The sequence below is a fragment of the Citrus clementina genome, unplaced genomic scaffold, assembly GCF_000493195.1.
Source record: "Citrus clementina cultivar Clemenules unplaced genomic scaffold, Citrus_clementina_v1.0 scaffold_5, whole genome shotgun sequence".
Lineage (NCBI taxonomy): Eukaryota > Viridiplantae > Streptophyta > Magnoliopsida > Sapindales > Rutaceae > Citrus > Citrus x clementina.
In genome coordinates this window covers 37,371,120-37,395,103 of record NW_006262201.1, presented here as the reverse complement: position 1 = coordinate 37,395,103, position 23,984 = coordinate 37,371,120, and the positions used below count along the sequence as shown (strand labels likewise).

The 23,984-nt window shown below is 34.0% G+C and overlaps 3 protein-coding genes and 2 pseudogenes across 4 annotated transcripts in view; 4 read left to right on the top strand and 1 right to left on the bottom strand.

The window, feature by feature from the left end:
* Nucleotides 1-2,590, top strand: part of LOC18042414 (uncharacterized protein At4g08330, chloroplastic) — a 3,848-nt gene extending 1,258 nt beyond the window's left edge. The window contains exon 2 of the mRNA XM_006434131.2: nucleotides 1,859-2,590. Coding sequence (XP_006434194.2) covers nucleotides 1,859-2,255 — 397 coding nt within the window. The 3' untranslated portion in view covers nucleotides 2,256-2,590. The remainder of the gene's footprint in view (nucleotides 1-1,858) is intronic.
* Nucleotides 2,591-4,111: 1,521 nt separating this feature from the next.
* On the top strand, nucleotides 4,112-7,063 carry LOC18042413 (esterase). Its single transcript, XM_006434130.2, has 5 exons — nucleotides 4,112-4,443; nucleotides 5,420-5,629; nucleotides 5,904-6,073; nucleotides 6,273-6,534; nucleotides 6,640-7,063. Exons 1-5 carry the CDS (start codon nucleotides 4,179-4,181, stop codon nucleotides 6,906-6,908), a joined length of 1,176 nt encoding a protein of 391 aa, XP_006434193.1. The 5' UTR covers nucleotides 4,112-4,178; the 3' UTR covers nucleotides 6,909-7,063.
* A 2,570-nt stretch (nucleotides 7,064-9,633) lies between these two features.
* LOC112098200 lies at nucleotides 9,634-11,048 on the top strand (annotated as a pseudogene).
* Nucleotides 11,049-11,941: 893 nt separating this feature from the next.
* On the top strand, nucleotides 11,942-14,107 carry LOC18041240 (annotated as a pseudogene).
* Nucleotides 14,108-21,218: 7,111 nt separating this feature from the next.
* Nucleotides 21,219-23,154, bottom strand: LOC18041238. Of its 2 annotated transcripts, none has more exons than XM_006434127.2 (2): nucleotides 22,691-23,154; nucleotides 21,219-21,772 (listed from the first exon to the last, which is right to left on the bottom strand). In XM_006434127.2, the coding sequence occupies exons 1-2, from the start codon at nucleotides 23,028-23,030 to the stop codon at nucleotides 21,381-21,383; spliced, it is 732 nt and encodes a 243-aa protein (XP_006434190.1). In that variant the 5' UTR covers nucleotides 23,031-23,154; the 3' UTR covers nucleotides 21,219-21,380. The 2 variants fall into 2 exon arrangements, with proteins under 2 accessions (XP_006434190.1, XP_006434191.1); XM_006434128.2 differs by having other exon boundaries at nucleotides 21,219-21,763.
* Nucleotides 23,155-23,984: the final 830 nt, after the last annotated feature.

Genomic DNA, 23,984 nt, shown 5'->3' with positions numbered 1-23,984 from the left:
ATTTTGAGTGAAATGCAGTGGATACTGGCTGATTTTAGGCTTTTGCAACTAGTTGTAGAGATGTTTGTTTTTATTAGATGCTTGACATAGTGGTACCTTGAGCTTTTAGTGAGTAGTAACATGGTGCTAGGATCGATAGCCTTAATATTTTTTCTGAAATTATAACATTTGATGCGTATTTAGATATGTTGATCTTGGGAATCTAAGTGTATGTGTAGCAACTTAATGTTCTTCAAGTTACTCTGTAGTTTATGTAAAATAAAAGAGGTTTATATGTGTTCATGAATTCTCTCTTGCTTTTGTATTGATTACTTATATCTAACCTGGTTGGTGGACAACTATGTATAACAAAATGGAAAGGTTGAATCTCCAAGAAATGTCAAGCTTTAGCATAATCAGATAATAGATATTTTGAGTGAAATGCAGTGGATACTGGCTGATTTTAGGCTTTTGCAACTAGTTGTAGAGATGTTTGTTTTTATTAGATGCTTGACATAGTGGTACCTTGAGCTTTTAGTGAGTAGTAACATGGTGCTAGGATCGATAGCCCTTAATATTTTTCCGAAATTATAACATTTGATGCGTATTTAGATATTTTGATCTTGGGAATCTAAGTGTATGTGTAGCAACTTAATGTTCTTCAAGTTACTCTGTAGTTTATGTAAAATAAAAGAGGTTTATATGTGTTCATGAATTCTATCTTGCTTTTGTATTGATTACTTATATCTAACCTGGTTGGTGGACAACTATATATAACAAAATGGAAAGGTTGAATCTCCAAGAAATGTCAAGCTTTGGCATAATCAGATAATAGATATTTTGAGTGAAATGCAGTGGATACTGGCTGATTTTAGGCTTTTGCAACTAGTTGCCCTAAGGCAAGTTACTTTGTTCTTTTTGGCCAAATGATTGCCATTTGTTAACATTTTGTAATTTACAAATAAGTAATTTATGTTCCATAGTAGTATTGTTCTGTAAAGGGTAGTGTTATTCATCTATCTTGTTTACCAATTATTCTATATTTCTATTTAATAGCTGAGTTGGCATTAACATGAAATTCATTACAAATTCTGCAGCATCCACTTGACAATGTCAAATTGGTTGCGATTCATTGGGATGAAAATATTGGTAATCAGAAAAATAGTATTCTTTTGAAAATTCAAATAATCATATTGAATGTTTCAGAATTTCATAGCTTATGTAAATTGTGCATTTTTTCAAAATTAAACTATCAACAACCTGTAACAAATGGAACCTGTCACTTGTTACATGCTTCTATTTGGACTTATCTTCAACTTTTTGTGATTCTTGGTTTTCAGCTTCCCATGTTTTGATGATATCAATTGAAGGCAAGTTGGGGAATCAGAGTTTTATTATTGGACCTTTATGCTTGATAGGACCACTTTAGAAACCACATAGAATCGATCAGTTAATCAACTGTTCTCACTGTCTGAATGCACATACTTTTCATTTTTGCTACTGGAAGCTGGCATTAAATTCAATATTTTGATATTCATTAGGAAGGGAACCAAATATTAGCAATCAATTCTAAGGTGTCTGATGATATCTTGGAACCCAATGTCTGTATTCAATGTATCACCTACTTTCCTTGACGTTATGATGCCTTCCTTAGCTATTATCTTATCATCTAAAGGGAAAGTATTAAGATCTATTGTATTTCTGTTTCTTGCTTTGAATGACTGGTAGACTGAGTTAGAAATACCAAGAAAAATTGGGTATTCTAGATTAAAGTTGAATTTTCTTTGGTTTTTCAAAACGTAGTTGGATTTATTTTATTTTATAGAAAATCTTGATTTTATTTATAAAGAGAGAACATGACACCGGGTTTTTCATGCAGCTGTGGTTCTTGTGGGTATGAGCTAAACCTTAGCTCTTGTAATAGAAACATCTCATCTATTGGATTAAAATACGGAAAATCTATGAAGCGAGGGATAATATCGTTCGTAGACATAGATGAGAGCAGATTTACTCAAGTTGATGAGTTGCAATGCATACCCCACTTCTCCAAAAACTCGTGGGGCATTTTGCGCCATAGAACCAAACTTCTCTGCCGTAAGTGTGGTAACCCTATTGGAATTGCTTATACCGACAAAACCTCAGCATACTCACCCAAATCAAATGGATCAGATTCACCTTCAGTCCCTGGTGCTTCTGGTCGTAGAAAATATGATGTTAGAATACGTGCCTTACAGCCTTCATCCAGTGAGGAATCTGGCATTCCACTCTTCTCATGATAATACGGCTTGAGCTTCTTCATCATTTGTGATATATGAATGGCATTGGCAACGTTATACTAAGAATTTTCTCTGCGTGGTTATTTTTGTATAGACGCTTTTGAGTCCTTTTGTTTTATATTTATTTTTGTCTTTGTATTTACCTTGTTCTATAAGATCTATATACTGAAGTATCAGAAACTTGAAGTGAGAGAAAAACTGTGGAGTTAGAAGGGAGTTGAATTAATTGTCGATAGAAGTTAGAAAGCAGCTTCCAGTTCGAGTGTAAAAGATTGTGATATATGTTAAATTTGAGTTGAATGACTGAAGAGCTTAAAGGAGCATTAGCTTTTGCAGCATTTTTCTTTTTTTTTTTCATGAGCAATTAGCTAGTGGACTGTGGCAAATTGCCAAATTCATGATAACGTTCTTAGAAATCTGCTGAGGGTTGGAAGAAAATTTCTCTTTATTAACGCGCATGAGTGGACTTATACTATCCGATTAGAGCGTAGTTAGCGGATTCCGAAACTCTTATTATGATAGATCACAGCTGGTTTAGGAATGAATATGAAAATGCTGTGAGTGTGTAAATCTCATTATTCTAAAACGAAAATTATTGCGAGGTCCCTGTTATTTTAACTAGGATAAAAATGCCCCCACTCCTTGACCGGCTGCTATAAACAATTAAACATTAACATTTACCTTTTTAGAACATGAAATATAGATATAAGGTGACGCTGACACTGAGGTTAATTCTAATTTTGATTTTTTAGAGAAAGAGATCAATTCTGATAGAAATTGATTGATACAGCTTAGACGTGTGGGTTGTGGATATAGTATTTTAGGTTTTGATATGACGAATGATGAAATGTTTGATCTTCAAACCTCACCGTTAGCGTTAACAGAGGTAATCTAACAACTCTGATCAAGAATAAATGGATTGATCCGTGAAGAATGAACAATCTTTGAAAGCAATTTTTCTTGTGCACCGTTACCTCTAAGTCAGCGCGGCGGATAATATGTAATTGTCTTACAGAACCTTCCAATCATTTGAACTTAAATATAAAAATTTTAAATATAAAACTAGCATCCGAAAATTATACGAACCAAATCTTCAAATCAAATAAACCACGACACTCAAGCTCTAAATTGGAAATTGAAAGCACGACAAGTCGTCCCGTCCCATAGCATACCACCAAACAAAATTTGCCAAGTAGGTGATCGTACATTTCATTGCTTGTATGACTGCGTTTTTTTAATGGACTGTTCATTAAGTTACGATAACATATGTCTGGAATTTCCGAAAATGTCACCAATATCAATAGTAGTTGAGGAGTATACGTTAGGTAAGATGAGTTGAACTTGCAAAGTCAATTTTTCCAAATTCTAACTTGTTTTAAGAATAGTCAGGACTACAGTGTAGGCGATGCATCAATTTTTCAGTGTAATTATGGTATCCGGCTGCGCCTTGCTCCTACCAAAGATGAATATAAAATATTCATAAAACCAAAAATTTGTATTTTGACTTGTCGTTGCGCCTACTAATCAATCAATCAAATATCAAGTACCTTGTAAAATTCCACTTTTCATCACTATATATATTTATAAGGGGAGGGGTTAAAGTTATGTTATCACAGTTGTATGTTATTACAGTTGGATTCAATCATTAAATTTAGTCTACAATTATTATTAAAATTAAATTTAATGATTGAATCCAACTTTAGTACCATACAACTGTGACACTATAATTAAACCCTTATAAGAAAATCTCTATGTAACATACACACTTCACAAGAACCATATAAATTATGAGTCATACAATTTACGTGATTGTTGTAAAATGTGTATGTTACGTGAAATGTAACATAGCATTTGCCTATTTATAAACCATGCTTCATCTCTCAATAATAATTTCTCACATCAGGAGTTTATCTTCTTGTCTCCATGATGAAGCTCCCTCACCCTCACATCTCTTTCTTTTGCTTGTGTATGCTATTGTCATCTTCGTGTGCTAGTATTAGTATAATCAGCCCTGTCTCTGCTGAGAAACCTTGTGATTTTCCAGCGATCTTTAACTTGGGCGACTCGAATTCGGATACTGGTGGATTGGCCGCCGCTTTTTCTCCGCCAAACTCGCCTTATGGCGAGACTTACTTCCACATGCCGGCGGGTAGATTCTCCGATGGACGTCTCATCATCGATTTCATCGGTACCACTTTGCTTTACCTTCATTTTCAGCTGATTTATCACAATGCCTTGAAAATTTCGTCCACTGAATTTTTGCTTGACGGATAATTGGTAGGAGTAAGAATTAAAAATTAATGATTGTGGGCCCGGGGATTTTAAGTTTTTGCAACATGTTTTTCCCAAACTAGCCTCGAAAAAGCTACTTTATGCACGTGGGGGGAATTGTACCAAAAAATTCTGACATCAATTAAAAGTTTTGAGCGTCGTTGATACCGACACATTGCTAATATATACGGGGAGCTTTAAGTTATAATAATTGTAATCGGATATTGTTTATGTAAACCACGTAAAATTATATAATTCATAATTTATGTAGTTTACGTGAAAAATATATGTTACAATTATTATAATTTAGTATTTATTATATATATATATATATATATATATTAATATAAATTTTATTATTATAAATTTTATTTAATAAACTGTACCAAATAGAGTCTAAAATACCTTACCTTAAGCTTATTTTATTGGCCATCAATTCCAAAAATTTAAGATAATCAGTATGTTATGTGTGCGTAATAAGTTGCATGCATGGCATATGTCCGTAGTTTTCAACATGTGAACTGGAGCAATACTATCCGTGGATTTGTTTTTCCATGTTGCTGCAAAGTCATCGCTACATCGGATTATCAGTACTGCTCGGCTTACGTAACATGTGAATTTCGACAATAAAAAAACAGTACTATAAACTAAAATTACTAGTAAAATCATGTCACGTGTTTGTAACTTTCTACACGATTGTAAATTCAAAATAGATGCACATAGCTGAAGATTTTGTTGGATTAAAATATGCACCAACGGATGTGCTCTTGATTTTTTTTTTCCTAATTCTTTCCCTAGTTTAATTTTTTTTTCTTTTACTTGCGAATTGAGCCTTTGCTCAAGAGAATTTGATATTTCACCAATTTAACTGAAAAAAAAAATGGAAATTTCAGCTCAGAGCTTTGATCTGCCATATATCAGCGCATACCTTAACTCTCTAGGAACCAACTTCAGTCATGGAGCAAATTTTGCCACAGCAGCATCAACTATTAGACTACCAACCAGAATCATACCCGGTGGCGGATTTAGTCCTTTTTACTTGGACGTGCAGTTGCAACAATTCAGTCAATTCAAAAACAGGTCACAGATTATCAGAAATCGAGGTTAGTTCCATAAAACATGAATTGTCTTAGATATCATCAGGGGCGGATTCACCTTAGGACCAGTGGGGACTAAAACCCCCACTGGAAATTTTTTTTTTTAATAATTAATTTAGTTTTCTTAAAATTCTCAATAATTTTTTCTAAAGCCCCCACTAATTTATAATCAAGCCTATAATTTTTTCTAAAGCCCCCAGTGAATTACTATGCTGTCTCCGCCCCTGGATATCATCCAACTTGTTTTATATATTATGCCTTGATTGGATCTTTTTTGCAGGAGGAATATTTGCAAGTTTAATGCCGAGAGAGGAATATTTTTCCAAGGCTCTATACACCTTTGATATCGGTCAGAATGATCTTGGTGCTGGCTTCTTTGGTAACATGTCTGTGGAGGAAGTTAATGAATCTATCCCTGATATAATCAACAAGTTCTCAGCAAACGTTAAGGTATTTTGGCCAGTAACTAAAGCCAAGTTTATGACTATACATAGTATGCTTCAGTTTAAAGTACAACAGCTAAGATCTTTGATTACTGTACATTTGGGCTTGGGCATCTTGATTTTACTTTTACTTTGCATTAAAGGTAAAAAGCGTGAGCACCTCAATTCCTAATGGGCTCTAATAGTGAAGTTGTGTTGATTTGCAGAACATATACAACTTGGGGGCTCGATCATTTTGGATCCACAACACCGGGCCAATCGGTTGCTTGCCCTATATTTTAGCCAATTTTCCCTCAGCTAAGGACTTTGCTGGTTGCGCAAAGCCTTACAATGAAGTAGCCAAGAATTTTAATCTCAAACTGAAAGAAGCTGTAGTTCAACTGAGGAAAGATTTTCCTTCAGCTGCATTTACATACGTGGATGTCTACTCCGTCAAGTATTCTCTATTCAGGAATCCCAAAAGATATGGTAGTTAGTCATATGAAGGCTTGGGTTACAAGTTTAATGCGTCAAGTTGCATGTTTTTTATTTTCAGTCACGTGTTAAATTGTTTATTACTATAATGAACCGCAGGATTTGAGCTTCCAACGGTAGCTTGCTGTGGCTATGGTGACAATGAGTACAATTACAGTGGTACTGCTGAATGTGGACAATTGGCTACTGTCAATGGCACTCAATTCATTGTTGGTTCTTGTGATCGTCCCTCAGTTCGTGTAAACTGGGATGGAATCCACTACACCGAGGCTGCTGCTAAGTTTGTGTTCGACCGAATCTCAACTGGAGCTTTCTCAGATCCTCGTATTCCATTGAAGATGGCATGTCGCAGAGCTTTGATTGATTAATTTAGAAGCCATATGCTGGTGCATATGCACGTGAATAAACAATATGCTTTCACTCTCATCGAATTTAATTAATAAATTGTTGGACGGCTATTATTTTTAATAAACTGCACGCACTGCTTTGTACCCAACGAAAATCATATAAACCCAGGATTTTTTTCGTTGCTATCAAATAAAATTTAATCGTTTTATATACTTTTAATTATTAGCATTTAGCAAACTTTTGCGGCCATGTGTCCCACAAGGATTTGGCCTGACGGTGTTCAAAGATGTTCATTTAGTTTCCGGTCACCCAAGTTGAAAATTGGACTTTACCAGCCATCTCACCTTTTTCAAAAAATTAATAATTAAAAAAATATATATTAGGGTAACTACAGTCTGCAGGCATACCAAAATTGATCAATAATAAAACAATAAATGGGTTGATCCATGAAGAACAATCTTTGAAAGCAATTTTTTTATGTTCACCCTTACAAAGGTAAGCTAGCTGATGGATAATATATAATTGTCTTATAACAACTTTCAATCTTTTGAACTTAAAAATTAAAGTTTGAATTTTAAACTATCATCCACTAATTACGTAAACCTAAGCTCCAAATTAAACGACGACGCTATCGAAATTGGAAATTGCAAGCAGGACAAGTCGTCCCATCCCTAGCGTAAGCCCAACCAAAAATCCAAAACTTGCCGAGTAACAATCGTTTAATCGTACATCTCGTTTAACGGGCCCTGGTTGGGCCAAGCCTTAGCCTGATCTTATAATTGAAATAAAGGGCATTGATCTTCGAAAAGTTTGACCCTTCAAATTAAAAGTCGCCTCTAACTTTGCTATCATCGGGTCAAGATCGATTGGTTTAGAAAAATTGAAGTGAATAGTGGTAAATCCCACAGTGACAAAATAATTAAGAACTAAAGGCTTGATATATATACTTACAGATTTAACTTGTGTGAACGCCTGTGCACAAGGGAGTACGAAATAGGGTCAATTTGGCCTTGTCTTACGTGCGCTCGTGCGTCCAGCGTGTACAAATCGATCTTGGCTGGTTTGGTCGTTTGGTGTAACCGCGCTCTCCAAATTTGAACTACTAAAAGGCTGTTATAAGGATGAACGTGGCAGGCTTGATTTAAATGTCAAAAATTAATTTAGGATGTTGAATTCTGAAAGTAGTGCATGTTCTTGGACCAAATTGCCCCCCACTAATTCTGTAAATCGGCAACATACTAAAATCCAAGTGATTTTTTAAGTAAATACTCTCTAATTTTATGTTTATGTATAATAAAATTCATTGGAAGTAGTGAGGTTGTGCTGCCAACATTGTTAAGAGACAAACCCCAATATAATTTAAGTGCCATTGAGAAAGTAAGATGCTAAAAGGGTGGGAATCAAAGCGAGGGCCTCTCAACCACGCTCATGTCTATCTCCTGTCAAGAATGTTCCCCAAACACATATTAGGAAGTACTCTTAGAAAGATGGAAAATGCTACTGACCCCGAGTTAAACCCCGGATCAAATCCTAAAATTAATCCAAACAACGCCGTTTCAACTTTTTTATTTTTTGTTTTCAATCTCATTAAAACGACGTCATTTTGACTTAGATAAGGCAAAACCAATGGCAGCCCCAAATTGTCTTCTCTTCCTCTTCATCTCACAACCTTTGGCGTTGTATTCCTCTTCCTCTTCGTTTCACAGTTCACAGCCACCACCACTGACAACCACCACCGACAGGCACTGCCAGCTACCATCACGCATACCCAACCATCGGCACCACCACCACCGACGGTCCTGTCTCTGCTTGATTTTCCAGCAATCTTTAATTTTGGACTCCAATTCAGATGCTGGACGATTGGCTGCTTTTACTCCCCGAAACTCGCCTTAGGGAGAGAACTACTTTCACAAGCCATCTCAGAGTTTTTCCAATAGACGCCTCATGAGTGATTTCATTGGTATCACATTGCTATATATACTTCATTTTCAGCTTATTATTTAATTTTGGTTGGTTGTTCAGGCATTCAAAATTATGCATTTTGACTTGAAATACCGGCTTATTTTGTTGGTAATTAATTAGTAAAATTATTTATGGTACTTCTATTAGGAGTCTGAAATGCCTTAATTTATTAACCATCGATTCATTTCCAAAAAAAAAAAAAAGTGCTAAAACGCTATTATCTGTCAATAATAAGTTGCATACATGAAAGATCATGCAGAAAATACGTTTATACTTTACAAAATGCGGATAAGAGCAATACACAAGTGTTTTGGTGCAAAACCATCTCTATATCAAATTATCAGTGTTGCTTTCAATATGTAATGTCTAGTAATATCATGTCATGTGCTCGTAACCATATATAGGATTGAAAAATGAAAATAAAAGTATACATATAAAGATTTTGGTTAGATTGAAATATTGATCACAGAGGTGTTGATTTTACGGACCACTCTCCTTCTCAATCTAGGACGACCCGGGTCACTTTCGTTGCGAAGTTTTCCTGTTCGGTCTTTTTCAATAAGTGGTCCGCTGCAGGCTAACAATCCTCGTTGTCAAGACTTACGATTGATTGAAGCAGCCAGGGCGGAACAAGCCAAGCCAATCTTGACTGGAGGGGCCAAAAAAATTTTTCAACCCTATAAAATAAATATTTTTTTAATAAATGTTTATTTTAATATAAATATTAAGCAATAAATTATTATTATTATTGTTATTATTTTATTATTTTATTTTACAGCGGCCATGCCCCATGGCAGTCCCTTAATAGATCCGCCCCTGGAAGCTGCTATTGAACATGGTGCAAATTTTGCCACAACATCATCCATTATTAGACTACCAACTTCAATCATACGTGGTATCAGTGAATTCAGTCCTTTTCGCTTGGACATGCAGTTCCAATAATTCAAACAATTCAAATCCCGGTCATAGATAACCGGACAACAAGGTAATTAATTAATTATTTGAGCTAATTGCATGAACCCTTAATACTGATTGGAATAATTTGTTTTCGATATTACATCCTTAATTTGATCGATGATCATTTTTACAGGAGGAGTCTTTGACAATTTAACGTCCAAAGAGGAATATTTTTCCGGAGCTTTATACACTTTTGATGTTGCGCAGGATGATTTTACTTGCTGCTTTATTTGCTACCATGTCTCTTATCAAATATTGAGGTAACCGTCAGACAAGAAATGCTACATTGTAGTCGCTCTCAGATTACTAAAGTCTACAGCGGGGTAGTTTTGTTGATGCAAAGTATATACTGATATACAGTTCAGGAGGTAGGTCATTTTGGATTCACAACTTAAGATATTTAGATTGTTTGGGTTTTATTTTCTGGTAAGGTACTGTTTGGAATTATGGTGCTGCGCAAAAAATTATAATGATAAAATAAAAGTTAATAATATGTAGTAATTATAATTTTTAAATAATAATTTTAATAAAATTAATAAAGATATAATAAATTTTTCATCATATAAATATAAAACTAAATCAATTTAGTTTATAAACAACAATATTAAGTTTACCAAATACTTTAATACCATAGGTTAAAAAATTATAGCCGTCTAACATCAATTCTAAATAGGGCATAATTCTCCCTTATCATCAATATTGAAGGATTATGGGAATTGTGTAAACCGCTTACAATGAATTAGCTCAGTTTTTCAATCTCAAGTTGAAGGAAGCGGTAGTTCATCTCGGGAAAGCTTTTCCTTCAGCTGCATTTACATACGTTGATGTCTACTGCATCAAGTAGTACTGCGTGTTCAAAGAACCCAATAAATACGGTAAGTCAATAAGTCACACCTAACATTAATTTGTTTACAAAGTAATGCAAACAAGGACACGCATACTATCGATAAGAAGAGTTCTTTTTTTTTTTTTCTTTCTTTAATATATATCTAGTAACTGATATATAGTTGAAATATGTATTTATAAAACACGTGAAACCCCTGCACTGGAAAAGTTCTGTTTATTTATATTTAGCTATCATATGCTTGATCCTACAGGTTTCTGAAAAATTTAACGCAGGATTTGAGCTCCCGTTTGTAGCTTGCTGTGGCTATGGTGACATTGGGTATTACAACTATAGTGTCAAGGCATTCACGTTGATTGTGGAGGAGCAGGTAATGTCAATAGCTTTAATGTTTTAGTCGATTCGTCCAGTAAACTGGGATAGAACTCACTACGCCGGGGCTGCTAACAAGTTTGTTTCAAGAAAAATTCTCTGAATCCTCCTATATTCCCAAGAGTGGCATGCAGGCCGGCTCAAGGCTGATCCAGTCGAAAATATTTTAGTTAAGGCATCTTAATTTTCCAATAAAATAAGAACAGTCCTACCATCACTCGCTGGCTATAAAGAGGACACGTATACTAATATTTTGCAAACCCATCCAAAGTTCCGGTTGAATTGTGAATTTTGGCATTTGGTTTTTGACGGTACGGGGAATTATTATTCTGCTATGACTTAATGGTCACGGATTCGGGCATCATTTGCTGTTTTAATGAAAAGTGTTTTTTAGATATAAAAATATATATCATTATTTTTTAACGCATATAGGAGAAGAGACTAGAGACAGTTGTAGCCAAGATTGGAGTAAAACGCATCATATTTAAGGCTGGTAAAGGGGAAAAACAAACAAACAAACAAACAGATCCAAAATCCCATAAAAATTATACTAATTTTTGCACTTGACAGCATGGCGATTAGCGATCCCTGCCGAGGTAATATTTGTAAGGAACCCGTGGCAATTAGCATCTAAGTTATATCATTAGAGAATGGGATCAAAATGTCAAACATAATTGAAGTTAAAAGAAAGAGTAATGATGCACGTACAAAGTGAAGGTGATTTATGATATTCTCTTTAAAAATAAATAATAATAACTATCTTTCTAACTGAGTCTGTTGAGTAAGTAAGAGAGATAAGTAAGTGGGAAGCATGTGAAAAATATATATATTATTTTAAAGCCCATTATTTTTTACTTTTGAACATTACTTAGCTTATAAATAGAGGTTTCGTTTGCACTCTCTTCAATTCTCAGTCTAATTGAGAAGTGAGAGAGTAAAGAATTGGAGATTGGGTGTATTGAGAATTTAGGTAATGAACTAAAATACTTCAATATTTGTAATAAAGTATGATCACTTCCATTATGCAGCAGCTCCCTAGCAATGGCATCTCTCTCTTTTGCTTCTTCTGTATGCTACTTTCTTCTTCTTATGCTAAGCCTAGAATAAGTAGCCCCGCCTTTGCTGCAAATAGTTGCAATTTCCCAGCAATCTTTAACTTCGGGGACTCCAATTCAGATACCGGTGGGATCTCTGCTGCTTTGTATCCTATTAACTGGCCATACGGCCAAACTTACTTTCACATGCCGGCCGGCAGATTCTCCGATGGCCGTCTCATCATTGATTTCATTGGTATCCTTTAGCTATTTTCATTTTTATCCTATATAAGCTACTTTAATTGCACCAACTATAGAGTGTATCATATTGCTTATTCGTACGTAAATATTTTGATTCTATACTATTGTATATTATGATTCAAAATTCTCTAAGTGATCTGAGCTGTGAAACTAGTAGTTGGTGATTTCATAGTTAATAAAATAAAACGTAAGAAATATATTTTATTAACCGCAGATGAGTAATAATGTACGCGTATCTGATTTTTTTTTTTTTTTTTGCGGAGCCCAAATTATAATTAAGTTTATATCAAGATTATAAGATCCTAACCCTTTTATTTCATTTTATTTTATTTTTCAGCTGAGAGTTTCGGATTGCCGTATCTCAGCGCATACCTTGATTCGGTAGGGACCAATTTCAGTCACGGAGCAAATCTTGCCACCGGAGGATCAACAATTAGAGTACCAGATAGAATCCTACCAACCAATGAAGGATTCGGATTCAGCCCTTTCTACTTGGATATCCAATTATCACAATTCATGCTGTTCAAATCCAGATCACAGATGATCAGACAACGAGGTTATTTAATTCATCTAAGTGCATGAACCCTCAATATGAATATTGGAATAGTTATTTTCATATATTAGAGCCTTAATTTGGTCGATGATTTTTTTGGCAGGAGGAATCTATGCAAGTTTAATGCCCCAGGAGGAATACTTTTCCCAAGCTTTATACACTTTCGATATTGGTCAGAATGATTTTACTGCCGATTTGTTTGCTGACATGCCTATAGAGAAAATCTATGCCTCTGTCCCTGATGTAATCAACAGTTTCGCATACAACGTTAAGGTAACCTTCACATGAGAAATGCTATGCTACAGTTTATTATATCTCTTTATTTGATGATCATATCTGTAAACAAAACATGAGGTGTGGGTTAATTTGTTGATGCAGAGTATATACAATTCCGGAGGGAGGTCATTTTGGATTCACAACACAGGACCTTTGGGTTGCTATGCTTTTGTTTTTTTAGATTCTCCTTCAGCACCAGCGTTGAAGGACTCTGCGGGCTGCGTAAAGCCATACAATGAATTAGCTCAATATTTCAATCTCAAGTTGAAGGAAGCTGTAGTTCAACTCAGGAAAGCTTTTCCTTCGGCTGCATTTACTTATGTTGATGTCTACTCCATCAAGTACTCCCTATTTAAGGAACCCAAAAAATATGGTACGTCAGTAAGTCACACAACCTACGGTATCGAAGAAGTGCGCATAACCCACACTGCATGAAGATCTTAATTGTTTTTTTTCCTGTTTATAACTTCACGTATTTACATAATTCAGGCGTCCGTACTGAGAATGTGTTTCGTCCTTTTCCTTTCTGAAGAATGTTGTAATGCAGGATTTGAGCTTCCATTGGTAGCTGCTGCGGGTATGGTGGCATTGACAAGTACAACTTCAGCCTTAATGCCGTATGTGGAGCATCAGGTCTTGTGAACGGCACCAAAATAGTTGTGGATTCGTCGTGCGACCGCCCTTCTGCTCGAGTAAGCTGGGATGGAGTTCACTTCACAGAGGCTGCTAACAAGTTTATTTTCGACCAAATCTCAACTGGAGATTTCTCAGATCCTCCTATTCCCCCAAATATGGCATGCCACAGAGAGGGCCAGCTCAAGGCACTTGGCCAAAATGCTTTAGTCAATATTTCTTAAATCTTGCTCAGAAAAGAATGATCACGTCCATGTACAAAAAGCACTAAAAACAGAGTGTAACTTGAGTGCTTCTTAGGGCATTAATGATGCCAAAAATAAATAAATAAATAATCATGAATAAATAAATGATTTAAAGCCGTAAGAAGAACTTTATTGCCATGGAGAAGATCATTCTAAGTATACTATTGTCTCATTCTAAGTAAATTAATCCTGCAATATTCATTAATAGGTCTTTGGCCTAGTGGGTAGGGATGGCAATGGGGTGGGGTGGGGGTGGGGAGGCTTACCCCATTCCCCACCCCGTTATAAATTTTTGCCTCCATTCCCCACCCCATTCCCCAATAAATTTAGTGGGCCGGGGATGGAGAATTCCCATGTGGGGAATGATTTCCCCATCCCCACCTCATTCCTCATTTATCTATTTTATAATATGTATAAATACATTATTTTAGTAAGTTAAAAATTAGAGACTTAAAATAAAATCATCATCATATTGTAAAGTATTTAAATTTTTTTAAAAAAATATCTAAAAGTTTGAAACAATATCATAAAATGATATTAAAAGTGGAAAATATTTAAAGAGCGTAGCACCTTAAAAGAGAAAAGAAAATATAACAATGTTTCAGAATTGAAAAATATTATAGGATTTTCTTTCATTCATATATTGTTTATATTGCATAAAAATTAAAAAAATTATTAATTGACATTATAATTGATAAAATAAAAATTATTAAATAAGAATTAAAAATATATTTATATATAATGGGGATTGGGGTGGGGGTGGGGTGGGGAGTACAAAATCAAACCCCACCCCATTAAGAATTTAGGGATTATTTTCCCCTCACTCCCCTCCCCATTCCCCAAAAATTATTTAAAATTTATCCCATATGGGGTGGGGATCCATGGGACCCCAAACCCGTGGAGAATTTTGTCATCCCTACTAGTGGAAGAATTCTTGCACTGTTCGAATCTCCATAAAAATATTATGAGGTTAGTTTCAGTTTTTTTTCAATTATCAATAATTGAGTGGAGCGGACATACAATTATATAATATATGTTTGTAAATATTAATTATAATATCTGATGTAATATCAATAATAGTAATGTATAACAGTATTAAAAAAAATCCCCCAATATTCTAATCAGTCTCGGAAATGGAAAAAATTCTTCTAACGTAAAACTTCATCATAGATTGCGGGCGATAAACCATTTTCAGTTTCGTAACGCCACGTGGGTTAATGAAACAAAATTAATGTACCACCCTGAGTTCTGACCATACATGATAAACCGCGTTTTTTTTTATTATTTTATTTTTCATAATTGAATTAAAAAAATTGAATATATTGCAGGTGAAAAAAAAAAAAAGTTTTGCCCATTCAAATTTCATGGCATGTTACAACTTATAGTTTTTTATTCTTATTTCCAAAACGTATCCTAATTAGGGATGGCAATGGGGAGGGGAGGGGAGGGGACCAATCTCCCCATACCCATCCCCGATGTTTTGCATATGTCCCCGTCCCCTCCCCGTCCCCGTCAAAATTGCTTGAGAGAATCCCCATCCCCTCCCCGAATAATAACAGGGGATCCCCGAGGGTCCCCGGTCCCCGAATAATTAATAGTCTAATACATTTTTTATTTTCGATTTTAAATTAATCATATTAAAATAAACTCATACCGCTATTGTAAGCTCGTAACCAACTTTGACAGCACATTAAGGCCTCCAATGTGCTTGGATGAAGTTTGTTATGGTATGAGCTCACAACTCTACCACTAGTGTTAAAAGCTGATTCAGAAGCAACTGTTGTAATTGGAATTGCCAAAATATCTCTAGCAATTCGAGCTAATGTAGGATACCTATTAGCATTTGTCTTCCACCAACTCAAAATATTAAAATCTTCCATCCGAGATATAACTTTCTCATCCAAATATGAATCTAATTCATCTGCAACAACTGCACAATCTCCATTGTTTACATAATCATTAAAACCTGTCATCCATTTGGTTGCTTTCTTATAAGAATCCCCTGTAGATCTAGTAGAAGAACTACTACCAGTATAATCAAAGCAATAAACAGTTGGTGAAAACTTCAATTAATACTCTTCAACTAATTCCCGGCAAAGGGTGACCACTTTCCCAACATACAACTATTTTGATATTTATTATTTTTAACAATATTTATAATTTTGTTATTTATTTATTAGTAATTTTAAAAATAAAAATAAAATTAAAAATTAAAATGGGGAAATGGGTAGGGGATGGGGATTCCACCTCATCCCCGTCCCCTCCCCGAATAAAAAGTTGGGTAAAAAATTTTCCCCGTCCCCTCCCCGAAAAAAAAATTGGGTATAAAATTATCCCCGTACCCTCCCCGAATGGGGAAAATCCCCGAGGGTACCCATCCCCGTGGGGATTTTTGCCATCCCTAATCCTAATTTTTGTAGTGGAAGCATGAGGTCGTGGGATCAATTCAGAGGAACACTTTTACGTTGAGGGTGGAAGGGGTGCAGTGTGAAAAATATAATAAATAATATGACATATCAATATTTTTCAATGCGCATACATAGAACTTAATTAAATTGAATTATGAACATAAATTTGGGAATAAAAATTCTAGTACAAATAATAATGCAATAATTCTCATATTTGGCCTTGCACCAAATAAACTAGGATAAATTCCCTTTAGTCATAGGGTTGGGGATCAATTCCTATTTAATCCTTTCTGTTTTTCCCTCTGTTATTTTTTTTTAATTCTAAGAAAGACTATTTTATTTTTGTTAATCATGAATCTGATGAGTAATGACTGGATGAATTTTTGAAAGTACGAAGATTAATTGAGAATTAATGCATAACCATGGAAAATAAAAAGATAATTTTCAGGCAACTAAATTTATCTGGGCTGATATGGGCATAATCGTGTTTTAAACATCCAGTCCAATAACTAGCCTGGCCTTAAAGCCATAAATTGAAAGTTTTTCAGCCAGGGGGCTATACATCAACATAGTCGGGTGGGTCGGGTGGGCCTGTTGGGGTTTTTTTCGTCATAAGTAATAAAAAATTAAAAAATGAGTCGGAAAATTCTTTTGAAATCTTTTTTTTAATTACATTAAATTTAATGTTAAAAATACCCTTCTTTCTAAATAAACACAATTAAAAATCATATAATTTCTTAAACTGGGTTCTATTCATAATCATTCTATTGTATTAGTTATTGAAGAAAAAAAATTATGTTTGTGAGTTTTGATGAGAAAGAAAATATGTGTGAGATTATAATACAATATTTATACTTAAATATAATTTTTAATTGTAAAAGAAGGATTTTAAGAGGATTGCGTAAAAATGAATCAATGGAGAAAAAGTGAAAAAAAAAAGAGGTGCAAATCTAAATGGATATCGTCCAAAAATACAGATAAAATCAAATCAATGTCTGCCATTCCATCATGTTTTGAAGCCCAGCGGATGGAGTAAGAGAGACGTGTCGAGTCAAAAAAAAAAAAAAACAATCAAACCAAATGCTGTCTTTTCCAGTCTCTTGCATGTCTCTCTGTTTAAGCACATGGTGTTGATTGAATTGGCTGTGATTTTGCATATTTTATACCCAGAAAATAAGAAAAAACAATTGAATTCATGTGGCAATAAGTGAATGAATACTCGTTTTATCACATCAAACAGCACAAGCAACAAAAGCGAACCCCACAAGATGAGTTATATTCCACCCAAAAAAAAAAAAAAATAAATAAATAAAATGAAATGAAAAAAAAAAAAAAAGCCACCACATGATGTATGAGTCGCATTCATAATGGTTATTAATTTAATTTACTCTATGTTCATGTTCGGAGTTGTTTAATTGCCAAAGTTTCCGAAGCAGTTCTCAATTTTCGAATAAAACTAAAAATAATTAATGTCACATGCAACTTTACGTATTTTAATTTCTTTCTACAAAATTTAATTTAAATACTAAAGTTTTTTTTTTTTTTTTTTAATGGTATGTGTATGCGAGTGTGTGTATTTGCATGTATCTGAGCGCGGACGAATTAATTTCTTTTGTAACCTTTCCTATAATTTCTCATCAAGAACAAAGAAGCATAATCTTCTTTAGATGCCCATATCCCATATGGTAGGGTCTGTATTTTTGTGTATCTGAATCTTTGTGCTTTTGCAGTAGTCTGAGGATAGAAGAAAAATAAAGCAACAAAAATTTCTTGGCAAACAAGCAGGAAAGGAAAGAAAGTTCAAGCCCCCCGAAAAAGGGGAAAAAAGAAAAAAAGGAAAAAGGAAAGAAGGCATGTTGAAATCTGCTCGATGGTCTTAAAGGATAGAGATATTGTCACGTGGACTGTGTTCCAAATTAAAATGCATTGAAGGGAAGAAGAAAGAAAGTGTGAGCTAGTCAGCAGAGCCTATCAGGATGGCTTCGAGTCTAAAATGCTACAATTTTTATTAATGCTTTGGACCTCTCTATGGACAGCAAAATTTTCTCTCTTTATGAACAAGTGTAACAAACCAATGTGCTTATTAAAAGCTGGGTTGACTAAAAAAAGCTTCCCAGAGAAGCGCTTTTATCTTGTAACCAGATCAACTGAGCAAATAATTCAAGCCGCTCCCCTTTATTATTATTATTATTATTATTATTATTATTATTATTATTATTATTATTATTGTTCTGAGTTCTAACCAAGTGAACTAACTAGCTCTTCAATTTTGGTGGCTTGAAAGAGTCAAGGGGTTTTCATGCCAAACATTCACGATTTCCAATTTATTTTTATGTAGATTATTATATATGCAGCATGCATGTATACATATACATACATACAAATAGTTAATGGTGGAACCAGAATCTTTAATTAGGGTTATTTTGTCGTGGGTGATAACTCGTCGGGGTTTAAGTATAAAAAGACTACCATAAATGTTAATTCATAAAAATGAAAAGTAAAAAAGGATTATTTTGTGGTAAGTAATAACTAATAGATGCCGAAATATTAAAAAAAAATTAAAATTAAAATTTACAAAAACTTTGTTTTATCATATTTATTCTATCTTCATGATTTTTTTTTAGATCCTCAATACTAACGTTTATATATTTAAGTAAAGCAACACTTATCAATTAAATATCTTATGCGATGTAGCATTTATTCATTAGATAATGGTTAAATAAATAATTTAAAAATTATAAATATTCACTATCTAATGAATAAATAAAACATCACTTGAGATAAAATCTCTTAGGAAATTACTTAACAAGTATAATCATTACATTATACATAATTCTTGCACACGTGGTTCTTCCCCCTCATATGTACGTCCACACTTACGCAAATACGTGATATTTAAAGGAACGTAGCACTATTCACAATCAAACAACAAACAACATATTGATCAAACTGACTGTCTGTAAAGAAGAAAATCTCAGCAATTGAAATCTTTGTTCGGTGTATTAAATTATTTAGTATCCGAAGACCACATTAGATCCCGACTAATTCAGATTTAAGTCGGGTAGAACCACTAGAGTGGCAAAGAAATTTAACTCTGAATGTTATTTAATCTAACGTGTCTTAACTTCAAAAAGAGAAAAATGAAAAGGAAGGTATAATTCATAAGAGTAATGATACAGTCACAAACTCTTGTACAAACTTATTTTGTACAAACAGAAGTGGCATTACTTGATTGGTTGAATGAAAATATAAATTAATAAAAACAAATTATGTGGGCCAAGTGATATTTAATTCAACTAATCTTATCATGCCACATCAGTTTGTACAAGAGTTTGTGGCTGTATCATTACTCAATTCATAAATATGTGTTGTCTTTATAGCCATATGAGTTAAATAATAGTAGAAAGTAAGGGCACATATTTAGCAGGTGGAGTTTCTCATTCCATCCAAATCTTTTAAAATAATTTTTTCTTAAAAAAAAAACATTTGACTACCTTTTTTTTTTTAGCGACAAATTATGCGAACCTTATTCTATATGCAATAAAATTAGACACAATAAATCGACTTCAACAAGTCGTATAACTAATTAACTGCTCCAGTTGACAAATTAAGAGAGTTTTTTTCTTCTAGATGCGAAAAATCTTCTACAGATAACACTATGTTTGTTGACCTATTCTTGTACGTGCGTCAAATTTGTATGGGTCAAGATGAACGAATTTCAAAATTAGCAGTCAACACATTGATGTATTATGAGGATTAGAAAAGCAAATACAGAATTACTCATAATTACTAAACAGAAGAATAAATAATGAAAATTAATAATAATAATCGCTCATCACAATAGAATTGTTGGCAAAGAGTTCAATCACAATTATTTTATTTATTAATTTTTTTTTTTAAAGGCGACCAATATTTTCTTCTATTTGATTAGTCTTTTTCCGGCGTTTGGTAGTCAATAGAATGGAATTCCAATTACGCAGGCAAATGCAATTAAACGAATGCAGCCATGGTTTTATTGATTTTTTTATCGGCATCTTGTTAGTGTATTGTAGTTGTTGATTGAGTTGGGTGATTGTTTTTGTCTTGTCATTTTCGTCCACTCCATTTCAGCCTTTTCTCAACATCCATTAATGGTCCTATTTTTTAAGAGAAATGGTCCTATATTGCTTGATCTTGGCTTAGGACAGCTTGTTCTAGCCAAAGTAACTAATGGCTTAATAGGCCCTTATCGGCATGTGGGGCAAAAAAATTCAAGCATAATCATCAAGATTTTAAGGAGACATATTGTCCCTGGGTGTTTGAAAATTCATAATTTCGCGATACATGTTAAATTTTGAAATTTAAATGTTAATTAATTAGGAATCATATATATATAAGTATGTGATTGGTGATTTTGTGATTATTAAGTAACAAAGTTAAAATAATTAAACTATAATTGACACAAAATCTTGAAGAACTCGAAGGTTCGTAAACATATTATTGGACGAGTATAAAACAAATGCTACCGATACATAATTTTTTGGCCCTCATGGGGCCCCGAATGTTTCCAACTTTGTGCCACTAACATGGGGGCGTGGCATTAATAGCATGGGAAGAAATATAAAACCAATTTTTTTTTTTTTTTTTTTGGGTTATGAGGTATGTGTGCCATTTACCATGCAGCAAAATTTTGAAGCCACAACACATTGCAGCAATGTAAGCTACCTAGAGATATTTTCACAGCCTGTTCTGTTTACAAGAACATATTAGAAAAAATAAAATAAAAAATAAAAAGAATCCAATGAGTTCTTTTAAAAGCAAATCACTTTCTATAAAGCTATTTTGACCCTTAATTAGTTAACCATATGCAGCATACACGATCTCAATAATAGCGAGTAAACATGAGTGGTGAATGGGCCAAATGAAAATCCACAAGCAAGCACCACCAAGCCGAAAGTCCTTTTTCTTCTATACAACAACCCCTTTATTCTTTGGTCCCGTTCCTCTCTTTGTCAGAGTCCTCATCCAGCCTTTCCTCACCTTGACTCCACCATCCACATTGCCCCTGTTACTGGACCTAGCCTTCCACCTTACCAGCTGAAGCAAGTGGCCAATCCGCTTTCGCCACCTCAGCGTCGCGCCACGTTGTTTGGCATGCTCTATCACACTCTTGTTGATCTCCTTCTCAATTGGCTGTTTGCCCATGGTTGAATTATCATTTTTATTGTTATTACTACTATTGTTGATGTTATTCCATGACATGCTGCAGTGGTCAAGCGAGACCTTTGAGACTGTGCCCTTTTCCCATGATGCCACACCATTGTCTTCAAACTTTATTGAGATGAAAGAGTCTGCAAAAGCTAAATAATATTGGAGTGTGAATTATGGCTGATTCCAGCGAAAAGTAAAGAAAAAAAAGGCACAAAATAAGAAAGCAACTGTCGAAATTTTAATAATAATGATATGGATTTTGATTAGTGCTTACTGTTCAAGAAAGAGAGAGAGAGAGAGAGAGAGAGAGAGAGAGAGAGAGAGAGAGAGAAAAAAAGAGAAGACATCTTCTATCTTCTATCTTCTATGCGTGTGTTGACATGAATGACAAGGACAAACACGTAAACACTCATGCTGTGTTTATTATTAATTATAAAATTAGAAATATGATTAGCAAGAAATAATACCTATTACATGAATTTTCAAAAAGACCATTATTCTTTTTTTTTTTTTAAAAAAAAAAAGACCATTATTACTCTTGTTATTATTATTTTTTCTTCTTTTTGGCAGAAAGCCTATGGAAAATCTAGATGATGTAGTGAGTAATAATTAATGCCGCTCCCTCACCAACTTCGGTTGAAATTTATGAATTTTTAAGTTGAAAACAGAGAGTTATGATGCAACAAAGAGACCAAATCTCAACTACCAAAACTAGGACAAAATTTCTGGTGTTATGAAGAGTTTACGAAATTATCTGCAAATATTCACCATCGGCCTGATTCCTCAGTCTTTATTTTTTCATTAACTAAAAATAATTAAATTCTGAAATATGCTCATCAGTTATGCAAAGGAACAGAAAACTGAAAAAAGATTCTTGATCTCTAAATAGCACTGCTGCTTGACTGAGCAACAGCCGGCGAGCTCATCTTTGACCATTCTTTTGTCATTATTCAAATAATAATTCCCATTTAATTAACCACTAAATATTAGCAAAAACGTAAGAAGCCAACCCAACAATTGATAGATTTCACCCCCCCCCCCCAAAAAAAGAAAAAAAGAAATGTTACCTTCTTGGCTGCTGGTGCATGCATCACGTTGATCAGAAATATCAGATTTCCAATGGCGAAATTCGAAGCGATTGAGAAGTGAACCGAGAGCAAAGATCTTTGGAATATTACTAATACCGGTTTGCTTCTTATTGTCTGATACGACTTTACTTCTATGAGCTGAAGAAGAAGAAGAAGAAGAAGAAGAATGGCCTTGCTTTGAAGCCAAGATTAGAAGCCTCTCATTCAAGCATAATGGACAAACCCCAATTACAACTTGTTTGGGATGAAAGTAACAACATGATGATGAATCCGTGTCATCTCCATAGTCATTCATGTTGTTTTGGTGAAGCGGGTGCATATTTTTTCAGAAGAGAGTCATAAAGCTAAAGAGGAAACTCATGAATATTTAAAAGAGAGAGAGAGAGAGAGAGAGAGAGAGAGAGAATTTGTAAGAATGTGTACTTGTATTTGTATTAATAAGGTTCTAGCTAGTCACTTTGTATTATTGGGAAAATGTATATGTAAGATCAATAGATGGCCCACGAACATATCAAGTAATTTGGAAAATACAACATGTGGGTATGGGTAATGTTGTTTTGGATAGCCAATTAGGAACATTTTACTGCTTAATTAAACATATATGCTTTTAGAAGCTTATCTGGATCACTGTAATCTCATACGTGTGATCATTTGTATATAAATATGTTATCAAACACTTAATATTTCGGTTTAAATCTCTTTTAAATAGAAATAAAATATAATCTCTCCTAAAAATAGATTAGAAATCACTTTTTTTAAGAATTTATGTAATTGATATAGCATTTTAGTTATTAAAAATGTCAAAATTAAAAAAAAATTGAAATAGTATTTTGGTTACCAGAAAATTTAACTGTGTGATTTTACTTTCTTTCAAATCTTCTTCTCAATGATTAAGTTTTCAATATAAAAGAACTTTTCTTGCATTGTAATCCTTCTATCTTTTCTGGTTAGGTCTAAGTTAATAGATGGGTCAAATGATGTTGATACCCCCATGTTCTGTTTACTTTTCTCCTAAATTTTGTAGAGATATCCAACCAGAAAATTAATGAAGATTTAAATGATTAATTTTCTTGATATTCTTGGCTAGATTTAAGCAGGGATCAAGTTAAAATGAAGATATTATAGGGCTGAAATCAGGCAAATCCAGACCAATTAAGCAAATGGCAAGTGGTGGGTTTGGTTTTAATGGTTTCCAAGTCAATATTTGCGATTCCCAACTTGATTTGGAGCCATAAAAATGCAAAGGGGCAGAGGGATTGGGTGTAACACAAAG